Here is a 16,196-nt window from a genome sequence, read left to right as displayed (position 1 = left end):
AATAGTGTTCGCCTCTATATTAAAATGGCTCAAGTCTACAGAATAATTAGTATATTTAGTAAGGTGAAATTTCAGTGCTGTTAATGCCTTATTCCTGGATATGCCAGTATACAAAGAAGTGACGTCACATATCAGCCAGGGCCATTTAGACAAGAAAGCACAGGAGTCCTGTAAGTATCTAGGACCCCTTTTGACTAACAGTTGTAACCATGAATCAACCGATAAAGATAGACATTCAATGATGTAACAACAAACCCAAACTCAATACTATAGCTCGCAAAGACAAAATATCTTTGTGCGTTTTAGGTGAAGCATATACAGTAGTTACAGGTTCTTGTACAATCAGGTATCCAGCTATGCGTTTAGTAAGTGCTTCCATGTTAACAACCTGTTTTTCTAATTCATTATGTATTTTAGGAGTGGGATTGAAAGTATTAGTGTTACCTAGCATGTTCTCAATGGAACTTACATACATGGATTTATCCCTCATTGTGACAAGACCCCCTTTGTCTGACATCAAATCATCATACAAGGATAATGCTTTAAGTGTCATACATTTGGCACGAGACAAATTATGGGGTCTGTTTACATAATGTTTACTGAAATCTGGAGTTATTTCCTTTTCTATGCAAGTCTGAAACCTACAGTATCTATATAATCAGCATGGTGCTGTTTGGGATAGAAATCAGTGACAAAATGCAAATTGTGAGTACCACTCACCGGAGAAGAATAAGTTTGGTAAAGATGCAAATCATGTTAAGCAAGGGTAGTGATTTATTTAGCCACCTGCATAACAGGGCAGTACACATTGGGTACTAGATATTTAAAGGATGATATTTAAGTCACTGAGGAAGAACAACTGGTTGTCTGTTAACAAGAGCATGCATGTGATCGAAACGCATCCCCAGAACCTAGTGGTGTGTTGCATTGTGGTATAATGTCCTGATTTTCATCAATATTGGAATAAACTCTAAAGTTTTACTGAAAGTGCTGGATCAATCACTTTTCTTGGAATGCAAGGATAAGTACATTAACTAACTCTTAATAAGGTGTTTTTATGCTTAATTCTTCATGACTATAACTTCTCATTATAGTCCTGCAGTTCAATAACATAACCACTAGATGGCAGGAACTGCATTGTCTTATACAGTATGTTATGACTTGTAGATGGGAATAAATATAGTAAAATTTCTTTTACGGCACATCAAAGAGGCCTAATAGAGAATAGTGTGATGCTGAAGTGATTGTATAGTGTTAGAATTAATATATAGAGAGTATTTTCATGATATAAAGCTAATTTTCTATATTGTATATGACATATATGACAGTGGCCTCTAGCCAGTGGTTCTTGAGTAGCTAGACAGCCACAGGTTTGAGACTACCACATTATAGCATGATGCCTCCTTATTGGTAGGATAGTGCTGGCTTCAGGTTTAGTTTTTACATAGGGAACAAGAGCTTCTGGGATGTCCATCCTTGACTATCACATGCTGAATACACACAAGCTGGCCTAGCACTGAATTGGGGCTCCCCTTTTTGTTGTTTTTTTTCCTTTGCCCCAATAAGGTAATTAGATGTTTTGATCAGTTTAGTGACTATTTCTACGGACTCTCCCCCTCTGGGCACAAAATAGAAGCTAAAGGCCCTATTCCACAGGCCGAATTGAGGAGCAAATGAGCGCTCTTATCGCTACTCGTTCCCCGCTCACTGCCGCCGCTAATCCACATGGCAGCAGCGAGCATGTGAGTCCGGGGGAGCTGCAGGGGGGGGGGTGTATGGGGCTGCCCAGGTGATCGCTCTATCGTCCAGGCAGCCCATGGCATACAGCAGCGTCTGCTGCCGCTGCTCCTATTCCACGGGGTGATGGCAGCAGATCATTGCTGTATCAGTTGGTTGTTTTTCAACATGTTGTAAAACAAACAACTGCAACGATCAGCCGACATAAACGATGTTGGCTGATTGTTGCCTTCTATTCCATGGGACGATTATCGGCCTTAACAGCTGATAATCGTTCTGTAGAATAGCTCCTAAAAAGGAGTCCATCCCGTCTGGCTCGTTCCTCCTTGCCCTCACTTTCAGAGACCTGAATCTCATGTCCTCCATCTCTTCTATGTACTGGGTTAATGATTATAACCCTGCGCACTGAAGAGACAGAGAACACGTGACCCACTGACATCACCTTCAGTGGACCGTGCCTCCAGTGTGCTGAGCCTTCGTCTCCATTACCCCCCTTCCCCTGCGTCTTCTCTCTCTGCTACATCTGACATGTTGGGATCAGCTCACTACATCTGTAGGGATGTGCTGCCAGTGGCTCTCTCCGAGGGGAGTACATGTGGAATACATACTGGGGGTTGACATACCTAAACCTAGTGAAATACATACTAGGGTGATGTAATGCACATCAGTAAAAAAAACAGTCCTTTGTTTACTGTGCAATAGTAATGACAAGCAATTGGCAGGAAAGAAAGCTAAGGGGACAGGTACTTGAACGGACCAATCGGAGAAGCACTGTATGATGGAAATATAGTTTCCTGGCCGGCGCCATCTTGAATATAGATCGGCTTTTAGAAAAACTTGTAACTCAGGAACGGCGGCAGAAAGAAAGATGCGAGGTGGCTCAAAATACTTAGAGGGCCTTGGTGAGAAAGACCAACTAGGTTTGGGAGCATTTAAATTTTACCTCTCGGATGGAATACCCCTTTAATATTTATTCATATAGCACTAACATGTTCTACAGATCTTTACCATTCTGGGGTACATATACACAGACAATCAGACATTATACAATGATACCATCAAATCACACATGGGCGAGGGACCTTCTCACAAGGGCTTACAGTTTATGTGAAAAGCGGTTGAGGCAAAAGGCAGGAGGGCTAGAGTATTTGAAGGTCAAGTGAGAGATGACAGAAGAAAGGGAGAGGTTGAATAGCTTAGTTTAGTGAACAGTGACAGTTGGATAGAGACTGGACAAGGCATAAGGCAATAGGGTCACTAGTGCAGGTAGTGGAACTAGAGTGAAGGCCCCTATACACTTTCAATAACTGAAGCATAAACGATTGTTCAGCCATCAGTTTCTCCTGCTGCCTGTCTTCCCCATACACAGAAACATTCAGCATGGTCGAGCTTTACTATGTTCTGTATGGGGAGGAGAGCGCTAAGAAACAAAGGGGTCAGACAGGATTTTTCATCACACCCGACCCCTATCTCCACCGTCATCATCTGGCGGTGGACGGTCAGCAGAGCCCCATACACCTTACATTGATGGCCCAACCTGCTGCGAGCAGAGTGTACAGTTGAACAAAGTCTAAGGTGCATGGGCACCAAAATCCTCCACTCCACAACTGGGTCCAATGGGTGCAGGTCCAGGTCCAGGTCCAGGTAAAAAAGCAAGGCAAAATAAAGTACTAAAAATATATTGAAAAAACGACAACGCATTTCGAGATCGCATCGATCCCTTTCTCAAGTGTCTGACCTTGAAAAAGGGATTGTGCGATCTCTAAACGTGTTGTGTCATTTTTTAATATATTTTTAGTACTTTATTTTGCCTTGCTTTTTTACCTGGACCTGCGCCCGTTGGACCCAGTTGTGGAGTGGAGGATTTTGGTGCTGTTACTTTCCCGTTTTGGTTGCCTGGGAGTGGCTGCGGTTCATATGCCTGCTGTGGTCGAGTGTTGTGCCTTGTTTTTGCACAACACCATCAGGTGAGAATCTCCATTTTCTCTTTTTCCTGATACCCTTTTGCCTGATTTCTACACTATGGTGTGCTGTTCATTTTTAGGCTGCGTTCACACTACGTATATTTCAGTCAGTATATGTATATTTCAGTCAGTATATTTCAGTCAGTATTGCAACCAAAACCAGGAGTGGATTAAAAGCACAGAAAGGATCTGTTCACATAATGTTGAAATTGAGTGGATGGCTGCCATTTAATGGCAAATATTTGCTGTTATTTTAGAACAACGGCTGTTGTATTGAAATAATGGCAGTTATTTACTGTTATATGGCGGCCATCACCATTGTGTGAACAGAGCCTTTCTGTGTTTTTAATCCACTCCTGGTTTTGGTTGCAATACTGACTGAAATATACGTAGTGTGAACATAGCCTTATATTGCTAAGGAAAGCCTTAAGAGAGGAGCCTGGAGATTTTCTTCATTTGGTACTGGGTCAAAGGCTGAGAGAGGGATGAGAAGGAAATGTGAGAGGACATGGGATCTACAGTACTTGGAGCCTAGAAGAATAGGTCTTGAGCACAGAGGTGAGTGAAGGATGTCTGCACTTTCTGCTTGAGGAGAGTGTTAAATGTGTTGAATAGGTATGTTGGGTAATTGGCAAAGAGGAGATAAAAGAGGTAAGGTAGGTTTGCTTTAAAAAGTGAAGGGCAGAGTAGCAACTTTATAGAATAAACATATAGGGGGGCATTTATTAAGACCGGCATACAAGTACACTTGTCTTAAATTAGGCTCGCTCCCTTTCCCCCGGCCGGGTTCACAAAGACTGGGTGTAGCGCCAGTTTGCCCAGGGTGGTTTTGAGGGCATTATGGATGTTGTGGTTTAATTTTGGCAGACAAATTTGGACAGGAGAGGGAAACTATTACAGACAGTGGAAACTGTAGAGTGTCTAGAAGTTATGTGTTGATGGCATGTAGGTTTCTGTATGTGTGTGAGTTAGTAACATGAAGAGGAGGATAAGATTTTTTATTAAAGAAAAGAAGGTTGCGGTGTAAGAGCTGGAAAGGAGAATCCGAAAGCTGAAAGAGGCCAAGAAAGGAGGTTAAAGGAGAATTCTGGCCATTTTACATACTTCAAAGTAGGCGGGGCAGAGCTGAGCATGTTAGCCAAGCAACACTTATGTCACCCCATGCGATGGGCGCGATTGCCTCTGGGACCCCCCTTGGAAGGCATTTATCCCGAGTTGTGATGTCACAAGAGATCCTGGAGCAGCGATCCAGAGATGGAGAGGCACGGGGAGAGGTGAATCGTGATGGTTTATTTTTTTTCCTGCTGCCCCTGCCTTTTCAAATAATATTACGCCACCTGACTTCAACTTTAAAAAAAGAAACAGATGAGGCCCTATTACACCAATCGATTATCGGCCGTATTCAGCCTATAATTACTTGGTGTATTAGCTGTTGTTTAAAGGCAATGATCAGTGGACATGCAAAATGGCAGCTGATCCTTGACTTTCAACATGTTGAAATTTTTTTTAATGTTAATGGCAGTCTGTTGGCTTACGCTCCGTGCAATAGGAGTGTCAGCGTGGGTTCCCCAGACGATCTAAAGATTGTCCAGGGAGCCCCTCCCACAGCTCCCCGTTCCTCGCAGCCCCCTTCCCCCGCCCGCCGCTATTACTCGCTCGCTGTCAGTGCGTGTAATGGTGCCTGCAGTGAGCAGGGAACAGGGAGTAAGCGTAGTAAGGGTCCGGCAATAGTAAGGGGTCGGCTCGCTTGCCCCTTTTACTATCAGCGTGTAATAGGGCCTTAAGCTGTCAATAGGGATATTAAAATCATCCAGTATGACTTATGGCGTATCAATAGAAGTGATAAAGACAAGTAGCGAAGTGGTCAAGAAACTGTTATGGTGAGTTGGGGGCAGGGGGGTGTTGAAAGAGTGAGGGTATTGGAGGAATGACCTGGAAAGTCCAAGTCAGTGATCTACCAGTACAGAAAGGCAAAGCAAATAAAATGCCAATGCATTGCCATCTTGACCATTTCTTAGTCATGGCTGGATTATAGCCATAGGCTGAGGAGAGAGGTGTGCACCTGTATGAGCAAATATGGGAGGAAGTACATTGTAAGCAGGCAGACTACAGATGCTTCCTCCCTCAGCTTCCCTCTGTGATAGAGAGCTCTAACCATGTGTATGTCTTATCAGTCACATGCACAATGGAACAAAGCCCAGAATCCGATCTTGCGTTACAGCAATGTAGCCGTGACATGAATGTTCACTCCCCGGACAAGTGAAGTCAGTAAAAATGTGGCTGCAGGTGAGATCTTTATAGTCTTTACGCACACCAATAAGAGTTTTTCTGTATAATAGTATTTATCTATGTTTCTATACAATAATTCATCATCTGGTAATTCAGAAAAGCTAATAATGCAATACTTGTTTCCAACTTTTGGGTAACGTTCCTCTTCTGAGAGATTGCTTACTGCTGGACATTCCTCTAAGACACTCTCAAAATTTGCCCAGCTGACAGATTTTGAGAGGGGATATATCACTAGATGGAGAGAAGCAGGATGGTCATTTTGACTAACTGCCCACTATCTAGGCTGTTATTACCAAGCTGTTAGGAGGTGTTGGGGAACAGAGGTTACATGAGAACACACATACGGCAAACAGGCTCCAGATGGCCTAGACAGACCACCAGTAAAGAGGGCTGTTTGATCCACTGACAAGCACAAGCAGCTCCCCCAGTTTCCTTGTCCACCATCCGGACACAGATGAACCTTAAGTACACACCCCTCTCGCTGCCTGGGTCATTTCCAGGTGCTCTGCACAGGGACAGTTTGTGTGACATCACCCATTACATGTTATGCCATTGACAGCCACTGTTGCCTTCGTTTGCAGTGGTCTTGTGAACACAACAAGTTGAGGTTCTGTTTGGAATACAGCGATGGTCATAATCAAATATGAAGGCCTTGTGGTGAGAACTTCAATCCTGTCTTTGCTGTGAAACAACACACCGCCCGACAGTTGATGTGGTGATCTTCGTAGCCATCGCTTAGGACAGTCAGTCACCTCTAGTATTGAAACAAGGGGCCTTAACATCTAACTGATATGTGCAGGACATCCTGGGGGATATTTATTTCCAACAGGGTACTAGAGGTTGTACAGTCTTCCCCAATTAACTCATCATTTTGGTTTAATATTGTCATTGTCATATTACTTACATGTGTTCTCATTACATTCACATGTATAAAGTTTCATTCGATTCCAACAACTCCTTCTTGATGCATTTTTTTGTCTGTCAATGATTGTATTACTGTTTCCAGATTAGGGATGTCACGATACCAGAATTTTGAGTTCGATACCAATACCAACTTTTTTATTTCGATACTCAATACCATTTCGATACTTGATTCAATATAATGCTGTTTTCTGATTCCCATAACTTTTAAAATCTTTCAGCCGGTAGGGCTGTCTGAGAGTCTTTTTTTTAGTGCGCAGTGATTTGCAGCTTTGATTGGTACCGTGTTTGCATATATGACTTTTTTGGTGCAAACACTGTATACTGTGCAAGATTGGGAAGGTAGTATGGCTGACACACAGTATAGTATGTTGGGGGTAGTAGTTGTATGGCTGACACACAGTATAGTATGTTGGGGGTAGTAGTTGTATGGCTGACACACAGTATAGTATGTTGGGGGTAGTAGTTGTATGGCTGACACACAGTATAGTATGTTGGGGATAATAGTTGTATGGCTGACACACAGTATAGTATGTTGGGGGTAGTAGTTGTATGGCTGACACACAGTATAGTATGTTGGGGGTAGTAGTTGTATGGCTGACACACAGTATAGTATGTTGGGGGTAGTAGTTGTATGGCTGACACAGTATAGTATGTTGGGGATAATAGTTGTATGGCTGACTCACAGTATAGTAGGTTGGGGGTAGTAGTAGTATGGCAGATGCACAGTATAGTAGGTTTGGGTTGTAGTAGTATGGGGATGCACAGTATAGTAGGTTGGGGGTAGTAGTAGTATGGGAGATGCACAGTATAGTAGGTTGGGGTAGTAGTAGTATGGCAGATGCACAGTATAGTAGGTTGGGGGTAGTAGTATGGCAAATGCACAATATAGTATGTTGGGGGTAGTAGTATGGCAAATGCACAGTATAGTATGATGGGGGTAGTAGTAGTATGGCAGTTGCACAGTATAGTAGGTTGGGGGTAGTAGTAGTATGGCAGATGCACAGTATAGTAGGTTGGGGTAGTAGTATGGCAAATGCACAGTATAGTATGTTGGGGGTAGTAGTAGTATGGCAGTTGCACAGTATAGTAGGTTGGGGGTAGTAGTAGTATGGCAGATGCACAGTATAGTAGGTTGGGGGTAGTAGTAGTATGGCAAATGCACAGTATAGTATGATGGGGGTAGTAGTAGTAGTATGGCAGATGCACAGTATAGTAGGTTGGGGGTAGTAGTAGTATGGCAAATGCACAGTATAGTATGATGGGGGTAGTAGTAGTATGGCAGATGCACAGTATAGTAGGTTGGGGGTAGTAGTATGGCTGACATAAAACAAGTAAAGTATATTGGGGGTAGTAGTAGTATGGCTGACACATAACATTAGTATAGTATATTGGGGATAGTAGTTGTATGGTTGACACATAGCTATACAACTACTATCCCCAACATACTATACTAGTGCTGACCCAGCACTAGTATAGTACATTGGGGATAGTAATAGTTGTAGTGGAGCAGAACCCTCACCTCCTGCTCCATGCTGCTCGGTCCCGGCGTCACTCCTCCCTCCCTCCTCGTTGTGACTCCCGGCCCCCGCACACAGGCCGCAGCCTCCTCACTACGGGACAATCTCTAAAGCCATCGGCTGAGGCGCACGGAGCGGCTCAGATGCTGCTGACACAGCGGCATCTACACAGTTAAATAGCCGGTGTAACTGTGTAGATGCCGCTGTGAAGTGTCAGCACTCAGCAGCATCCGAGCTGCTCCGTACGCCGCAGCCGATGGCTTTGGAGATTGTCCCGTAGTGAGGAGGCTGCGGCCTGTGTGCGGGGGCTGGGAGTCACAACGGAGCACAGCCCAGTATAAATACCGCTCCATTAGTGACAGCGGCATGCCGTACCCGGACGGCCCGCGCAGGTTGCAGACCAGGGGTCGGCCAGTGGGAAGTGTGGGGTTAACCCCCGGCCGTGACACATGTGCTGTGGCACGCTGGCTCACTAACCTGCTTGACCGGGCAGCATGGAGATGGAGCAGAAGTTGGTGAGCCGCGTGGGGGAGAGAGATGACACCGGGACCAGGCAGCATGGAGAAGGAGTTGGTGAGCTGTGCGGAGGGTGGGGAGCACACAGAGAACACGGCCGGCGCTCAGATAGCCGCCGGCCGTGTTCTCTGCACTATACTCTATGTTAAAGGGGTTGTCCAGCGGAAAAAAAAATTCTTTCAGATCAGCTGGTATCAGAAAGTTAAATAGAATTGTAATTTACTTCTATTTAAAAATCTCAAGTCTTCCCATACTTATACACTGTTGTATGTCCTGCAGGAAATGTTGTTTGTTTACATTCAGAAACAGTGCTCTCTACTGACATCTCTGGTGGAGTCAGGAACTGTCCTGAGCAGGAGAGGTTTTCTATGGGGACTTGCTGCTGCTCTGTACAGTTCCTGACTCCGCCAGAGATGTCAGTAGAGAGCAGTGTTTCTGAATGTAAACAAACACCACTTCCTGCAGGATATATAGTAGCTTATAAGTATGGGAATACTTGAGATTTTTAAATAGAAGTAAATTACAAATCTATTTAACTTTCTGAAACCAGTTGATTTGAAAGAAAAAAAAATTTCGCTGGACAACCCCTTTAAGCTGCGCTATTGCACATCTTAACATAAAGTATCGATACCAGGAAATCCTGGTACCGAACCGTTTTTTTGCCCCGAATATCGATATTAGTATCGATATTTCGGTGCATCGTGCATCACTATTCCAGATAAAAGGCTAAACACCTGTACAGACCTGATACTTTTCACAGCTGATTGCTTGCTACACTGTGGGCTAAACAGTGTGGTCTTTCAGTAAGAGCAGAGAGATTGTGTCTGCTGCATATGTGGATTGTCCAGACTGAATACAATTGTAACAAACCCTCAGCTGGGTTTACACTGCATTTATTCTTCAGTTTTACTTTTTCAATTTTAGTACGTTTAATTTTAACATTGGGAAGATGTGGTAAGGCACATTTTTCCGTACATAAAAAAACAGATCCCTCTAATCTCTTATAGCATAATGTGTCTGATTTTTGTATCCTACAGATTGATAAATCTGGCCCAGAATGTATTGGAAAGTTGCAGAACTTTTCATTGTACTATGTTTACACTTTATTAACATAAGGATGGCCGAGACATTTACGAAAGTGACAGAGAAGATTAAGTTAGGATGATAATGTGACATGTCCATTAGTTCCCCTTCAGGGTATAATTCACTTATACATTGTCCGGTGTCTGTATAATGTGCTTCATTATTCACTAGCCACCACCAATACCTCAGCTGCACCACAGCCCCCGCAGACTCGCCTTTCACAGCATATTTGTAGAGAGAATAGTTCAATCAGATCTGCCTCTAATTGTTCTTTTATTTACATCGGAACTTTGTGACATGATTCAATTAATATAGAGCTGAATGTGCTGTTAACCTCTTCACTGCTGTAGTAATAACCAGCAAGAAGGTTCACAAGACCATGAGCAGGTTCTGCAGGTAGCTTGGAAAGGGTTAATGACTGCTTTCAGTCTTAGCGCCCTGTATTCACATGTTTAAGTCCATTAGGGTCAAAACAAATTTCTTACAGGGCATGAGCTGTCAGTCATCGGTAAGGGGTATAACCAGATAATACAATATAGTAATGGGAGCACAGCTTGTGGTTTCCATGCTTAATGTAACTCCTTCTTGTATTAGACACACATCAAGATTCATTATGCATACGTTTATAATTTAGAATTTATTTATCTCATTATTATATACCAGAAGGTGCCTGATACCCAGGTTCTACCAGCATGGTCCATATCACTGTATATAAGAAGATGTATATTCTATACCTGCTGTATGTTTACAAATATATACAAGAAGTTGCCCAGAATAAACTTTCAAGATCTGTATCACGGTACACAAGATGATTTATAACTTATACCAGCTGCTCATACATAACTATATACAAGAAAATGTATACCTTATACCAGCTGTACATACAGTGAATTTAAACATTGCACAGGATCATGGGCTGAGGGAAGAAGACGTCACTACTTTATGCATACATATACAAATGACACAGAAGAAGTTGGTGGGCGGGCGCACTAAGGGGCCCCAGTGCACCAAATTACAATGAAATTGCGCAACAGATTGGAAAGGTACATAACAGCAGGTTCCTTTGTACGAACCTGCTGTTAGTTTCCTATTAATGGTGCGTTCACACCTACAGGATCTGCAGCTGATTTTCTGCAGCAGATTTAATTTAAATAATTGAACACAGCATCAAATCTGCTGCAGATCCTGTAGGTGTGAACGCACCCTAAAGGAGCTGTAGAAATTCTTAATATGTCTGGGCTGTGGGGTAGAGTAGGGTACAGTAAAACATCCAAGCCTAGATATGCTTTGTCAAAAAAAAAGTCTGTTTAAGGGCACAAATACACGTAACAGATCCGCAGCAGTTTTCTAGCTGCGAATTGACATCCCACTGCGAGTATGTAAGTGACAGCCCCATTAACCCCCTTCCGGCCAGGCAGCGCACTGATTGGCTGACAGGGACATCCAGCCGTAATGCTCCGGCCGGAGGGGGTTAATGGAGCTGTCACAGTAATCCCGCTGCGAGTATCTCCTCTCATAAAAACCAACAGGAAGGGATCCGCAGCGGATTTCGTTGCAAATTTGCAGTGAGAAATCCGCTATGTGTGTTTCTACCCTTAAGAATGTGGGAAAGCATGGTATGGTCTAGTGAGACCAAGGTTGAACTTTTTGCGCATAATTCCAAAAGTTGCTTATCACCAAAAGATCACCATAGATAGATGCATAGTGAAGGCAGCATTATGCAGAGAACAAAGGCATACTACCACATCAACAAAAGAATGACAAAAAAGATTCTAGACCTGAATCCAATAGAAAATCAGTGGGTTGACCTGTAGATGAGATGTCCTTGCAATCTGAAAGATTTGGAGCACTTTTGCAAGAAGGAGTGGGCAAAGATTGCTAAGTCTAGATGTGCCATGCTGATAGACTTCTACCCAAAATGACTGAATGCAGTCATCAGTTCAAAGGGTAGAAAATATTAGTTTAAGGGTGTGCAGATTTATGCAACCACATTATTTCAGTTATTTTTATTTTTCCACCCTTAAAAATTTCAGTTAGCTACTCAATTGAATTGTATAGGTGATATTGATTATAGATGATATCGAAGGATTGTCTGGGTAAATAAAAAAAAGTGACACTCTATGTATGTGTATATAATATATATATATATATATATATATATATATATATATATATATATATATATATATATATTATATGTGTGTATATATGTGTTGGGGAGTTTTTACAGTCCACACCTGATGCGCAAAAGTGATTTTTTTTATTTATTTTGTTCTTTTCCTTTGTAGTTCCAGCAGCCATCTTCACAGCCAGACACATCTCATGTCCAGGGTATAACAATTAATGTCACATACATATTTATCATCCTAGTTAGGGGGCAATAGGAACATGGGGAGGTAATAGGAATCTACTTAGCAGTCAGTGGCCTAATAAACAGAGGGTCTCAGGAGGAGAAAGAGTTTGCAGATGGTCAGGAAAGGAACAAATCCCCTGTGTTTAGATTATTTGATTTAGATTTTTTGCATTTTCCATCCTATAGCATGATTGATCTTGTTATGTTTGCAATATATTAAGTTTGTGCCAAAGGGTCTTTCAAAGATTGATGGCATATCACCTGGATATATCATCTCTTAACAGCTCCACTTAGCCATTTGCACAGAGCCCTTAGTTGGCCTGTTACTGTATAATAAATGTCCAAAAGGGCAATGAACTGTAAGTTGTAGTCTTGCCAACATTGTGAGGCGATATTTATTTATATAATATTTTATATTATATATATATATATATATATATACAATTATATATAATTGTTTGTATAAGCATTATTTCTTCTGTATACGAGAGTTCACCCTCCTTTGCCAAGATGCAGTGATTACATAAACCAAGTTAAACCAAGTGAAAAATGGATGGTGATATTTTTCAGAATGATTTTGAGTCGTCTTCTCATGCAGCCACATTGATAGAATATATACTGCAACCAGTTTCCTCACTTTCCCCTTTAAAGTCATTCTATTTACTGCCAAGTTTCAAAGTTGATAATGTTATTAAATGTTGACTTAAAGTGTCACTGTTGTTGAAAATTTTTTTTGCAGAAATCAATAGTACAGGCGATTTTAAGAAACTTTGTAGTTGGGTTTATTAGCCCAAAAAATTAATTTTTATCATTAAAATTTATCATGAAAAAGCAGTTTGAAGCTCTCCCCCCTGTCTTCATGGGTTTCCTATGTAGAGAGGGAAATGAGGCACCAAAACAGGACAACAAAGAGTTAGTTTACAGCAACATCACTGGCTCTCTCCTCTGACAGTCACCACTGACCTCTCTGACCTTTGAATAGCACTCTGAATAGCTCCCCCGCTGTGTAATCCTTTGCTCTTTGCTCTCTGCTGCAGACTAATCTCGCTCCTCCTTCCTCCCCTCTCCATAGCTCAGACAGGATCCGACTGATAAAAAAAACTGTCGAGATTTCCTGATTCTGAGCAGTGTATGACAGAAAGGAAAGGAGGGGGGGGGGGCCTGGGGAAAGGCTTTTTAAATGCAGATAGTAGCATATTTGCCTAATAAACCCAATTACAAAGTTTCTTAAAATCTCCTGGACTATTGATTTCTCCCCCAAAAAAATTTAACGACAGGGACTCTTTAAGGTAGCCATACACATAAGACAGCTATCTGCCGATTGCTCGTTCAGCCAACCACCGTCTCTTCTCATTCCCCCCATAAACATCAATGCTTACCACCATCTGTTGGAGGAGAGTTAGGGGACTTGGAAACACAGTCTTTGCCTTTGGGTGTATGGTCACTAAGGGAAAAAGTAAGCAGAACGTGGTGTGAAATGACCATGTCATTGATAGCGCAGGTAGAGTCTGGGGACTTGCAATGCTGAAACTAAAACATAATCAATTTGAGGCAATGATTGATGAGCATGTGAGGAGTGTTTTTACTTGATCAGGGTGATGATATCTCCATGAGTCTGTCAAAGTTGTAAGGTCAGCAAATTGCAAGACGTTGATCTTTGAGTTTAGGTGAGTATCCTGTCGCATCTTCCAAACAGTCCTGAACTGATTAATTAAGTTTCACTTGTATTTTATCTTTAGTGTCATCCAGATGCTGGCCATGCTGGGAGCATGCTGTAATTGATGCAAAGTAGTAGACATGGTGGCGATTAAAGTCTCTTGTAGGTCCAGTGAGAACTATTTTGCACATCCTGACAGCATGATGCCCTCAGTGATGAATTTAATGGGCAGCCCAAATGATCCTGTGATCATTCGAGTGGGCCAGCTGCATTATTGTTGAAACCTTGTGAAGGTTTAGCAAATAAGTGCCAATCAGCACTTTTCATCTGCAGCCCATCTGCCCACCCAAACAGGCCCTAAATCAAAACAATGGGACATCAAGTGATCGGCTTAGCAGAGCTTTCCTTTAGAAAGAAACTGTTCAACAAATAAGGTCTCCACAAACAGCCTTATTTGAGCAAATATTCTAAATTCTTGAAAATTCCTAGGATAGAGAATATTGAATAATAAATTAAAGATTTACTCCTCTTAAACTTTTGGTAAATAATCTAAGTCTCCCCCATCCGCTACTCACACTCCTTTAGGTTTTAAAAGATGAGATATCGGTAACAGTTTGACAAGGTTTATACACTGAAGAGGTGGGGGTCAGTAGATATTTTATTTCCCTTATTAAGAAAATAAAGCCAAAAAACAATAAGTGACCACCAGCCATCCAGAATGAGCACAACCATCTTGTTTTCATAATGATAAACTTGAATTATATTATGCAACCAGTGCTACACAGCATTGTCCGTATTGCTATAGCCTTATTAGATCATACAATGCTGGCCTATTCCAGTGGTCCTAAACCAAGATCGTATTAGCTTTTACAGCAGCTGCCTGGCATTAGATGTCATTACTCAGCTTACTCTTTCCATCTCTGATTTCTCCATTGGTATTATGAAAAGCATTTATCATTGCTTTTTATGTGTCACTAGTCGTTGAATTTCTGGTAAGCACATGTTTCCCTTAGATGAACAAGAACAATCTAAGGTTTTCAGGAGGCTTAGTAGTAGGTGAATTTTAATTGCAGAATAGACTGAATCTGTCATGAATGGATATTAGATCTAAAATAGAAATGCTCACCTTCTCTTCTGTTGCAGGGTCTGACCATCAAACCTCTTGTCAAGTGGCTAAAAGTGAAGAGACGAGACCACCACAAGCCAACGCTAAGTGAAGAATTACATGAGCATGTAAGATCTTCAGTCATAACAGCTGTTCATCCTCCATCCCTTGCAAATCATTCATGCCATCTAATTAAGTGCCCATAGCAAACCACAGAGCCAGGGTCAGCTTTTCTGTGGTTTGGAGGGGAGGAGGGAGTATAGATAGACATATAAGAAAGGAGAATCTGACATCATAAAGGCATGAAGAATGCTCAGAGTTATTTTGGGCATGGCTATGAAAGGACCAGTGCACAACAAAGCTTGTAGTCCTGCAAATCATAAACAAGTAACATCTTGAATATGTAGTGGTGTTATAATAGTGGTGTGATGCCTAAGGCTTTGTTCCCACTACGTAAAAATGACGTCCGTCTTTCCACATGGTCGTTATTTCAGTGCTAAAAGACAACCGTCCATGGTTAATGACAGTCACAGATAACGATCCTGATCATTATTTGTGGCTGTCATTATCAAAAGACGGCCTTCCTTTTCACGCCCGCAAAGTCCCGTTATGGAAACAAAAGTCATGAAGATCACAATGTATATGTTAGAAGTAGCCTTTAGTAAGTAAAGCTTTATCATTATATGATGAAATGTTCTGCATAGTTCTCAAGTTACAGGCTATGTTCACACTACGTATAAGTCCGGCCGCAGAGTGTAAAACTCCGGCCGGAATTTACGCAAGTTGCGTCCGGCTACGTACAGTCTGCGAACTTATGCCCGTAAGCTGCGTACGCTTCCCCAGCGGCGTACATAGCGATCTGACAGCGGTCTTTTACTTGGAAATCTTCGGCTAGCCCCGGACACCCCACAGAACCTTTTGGATCGGCAAATCAAAGTGGAAAAAAGAAGAAATCACCACTTCGTACGGGACCGCATTTTACGCTACGGGCGTAAGTTACAGCATTTCCGTCCCGAAACAATGGTCTGGTTCATTTTTTAGGGCGCCGCAT

General features: G+C 42.1%; 1 protein-coding gene across 3 annotated transcripts in view; it reads left to right on the top strand.

Annotated features, from left to right (window-relative positions):
• Window positions 1-16,196, top strand: part of SLC9A5 (solute carrier family 9 member A5) — a 78,182-nt gene that overhangs the window by 43,136 nt on the left and 18,850 nt on the right. For all 3 annotated transcript variants that reach the window (XM_069968586.1, XM_069968585.1, XM_069968587.1), the window contains exon 8: window positions 15,184-15,273. In XM_069968586.1, the coding sequence (XP_069824687.1) occupies window positions 15,184-15,273 (90 nt within the window). The remainder of the gene's footprint in view (window positions 1-15,183; window positions 15,274-16,196) is intronic.

The sequence above is a fragment of the Dendropsophus ebraccatus genome, chromosome 4, assembly GCF_027789765.1.
Source record: "Dendropsophus ebraccatus isolate aDenEbr1 chromosome 4, aDenEbr1.pat, whole genome shotgun sequence".
Lineage (NCBI taxonomy): Eukaryota > Metazoa > Chordata > Amphibia > Anura > Hylidae > Dendropsophus > Dendropsophus ebraccatus.
This window is presented reverse-complemented; position numbering and strand designations above follow the sequence as displayed.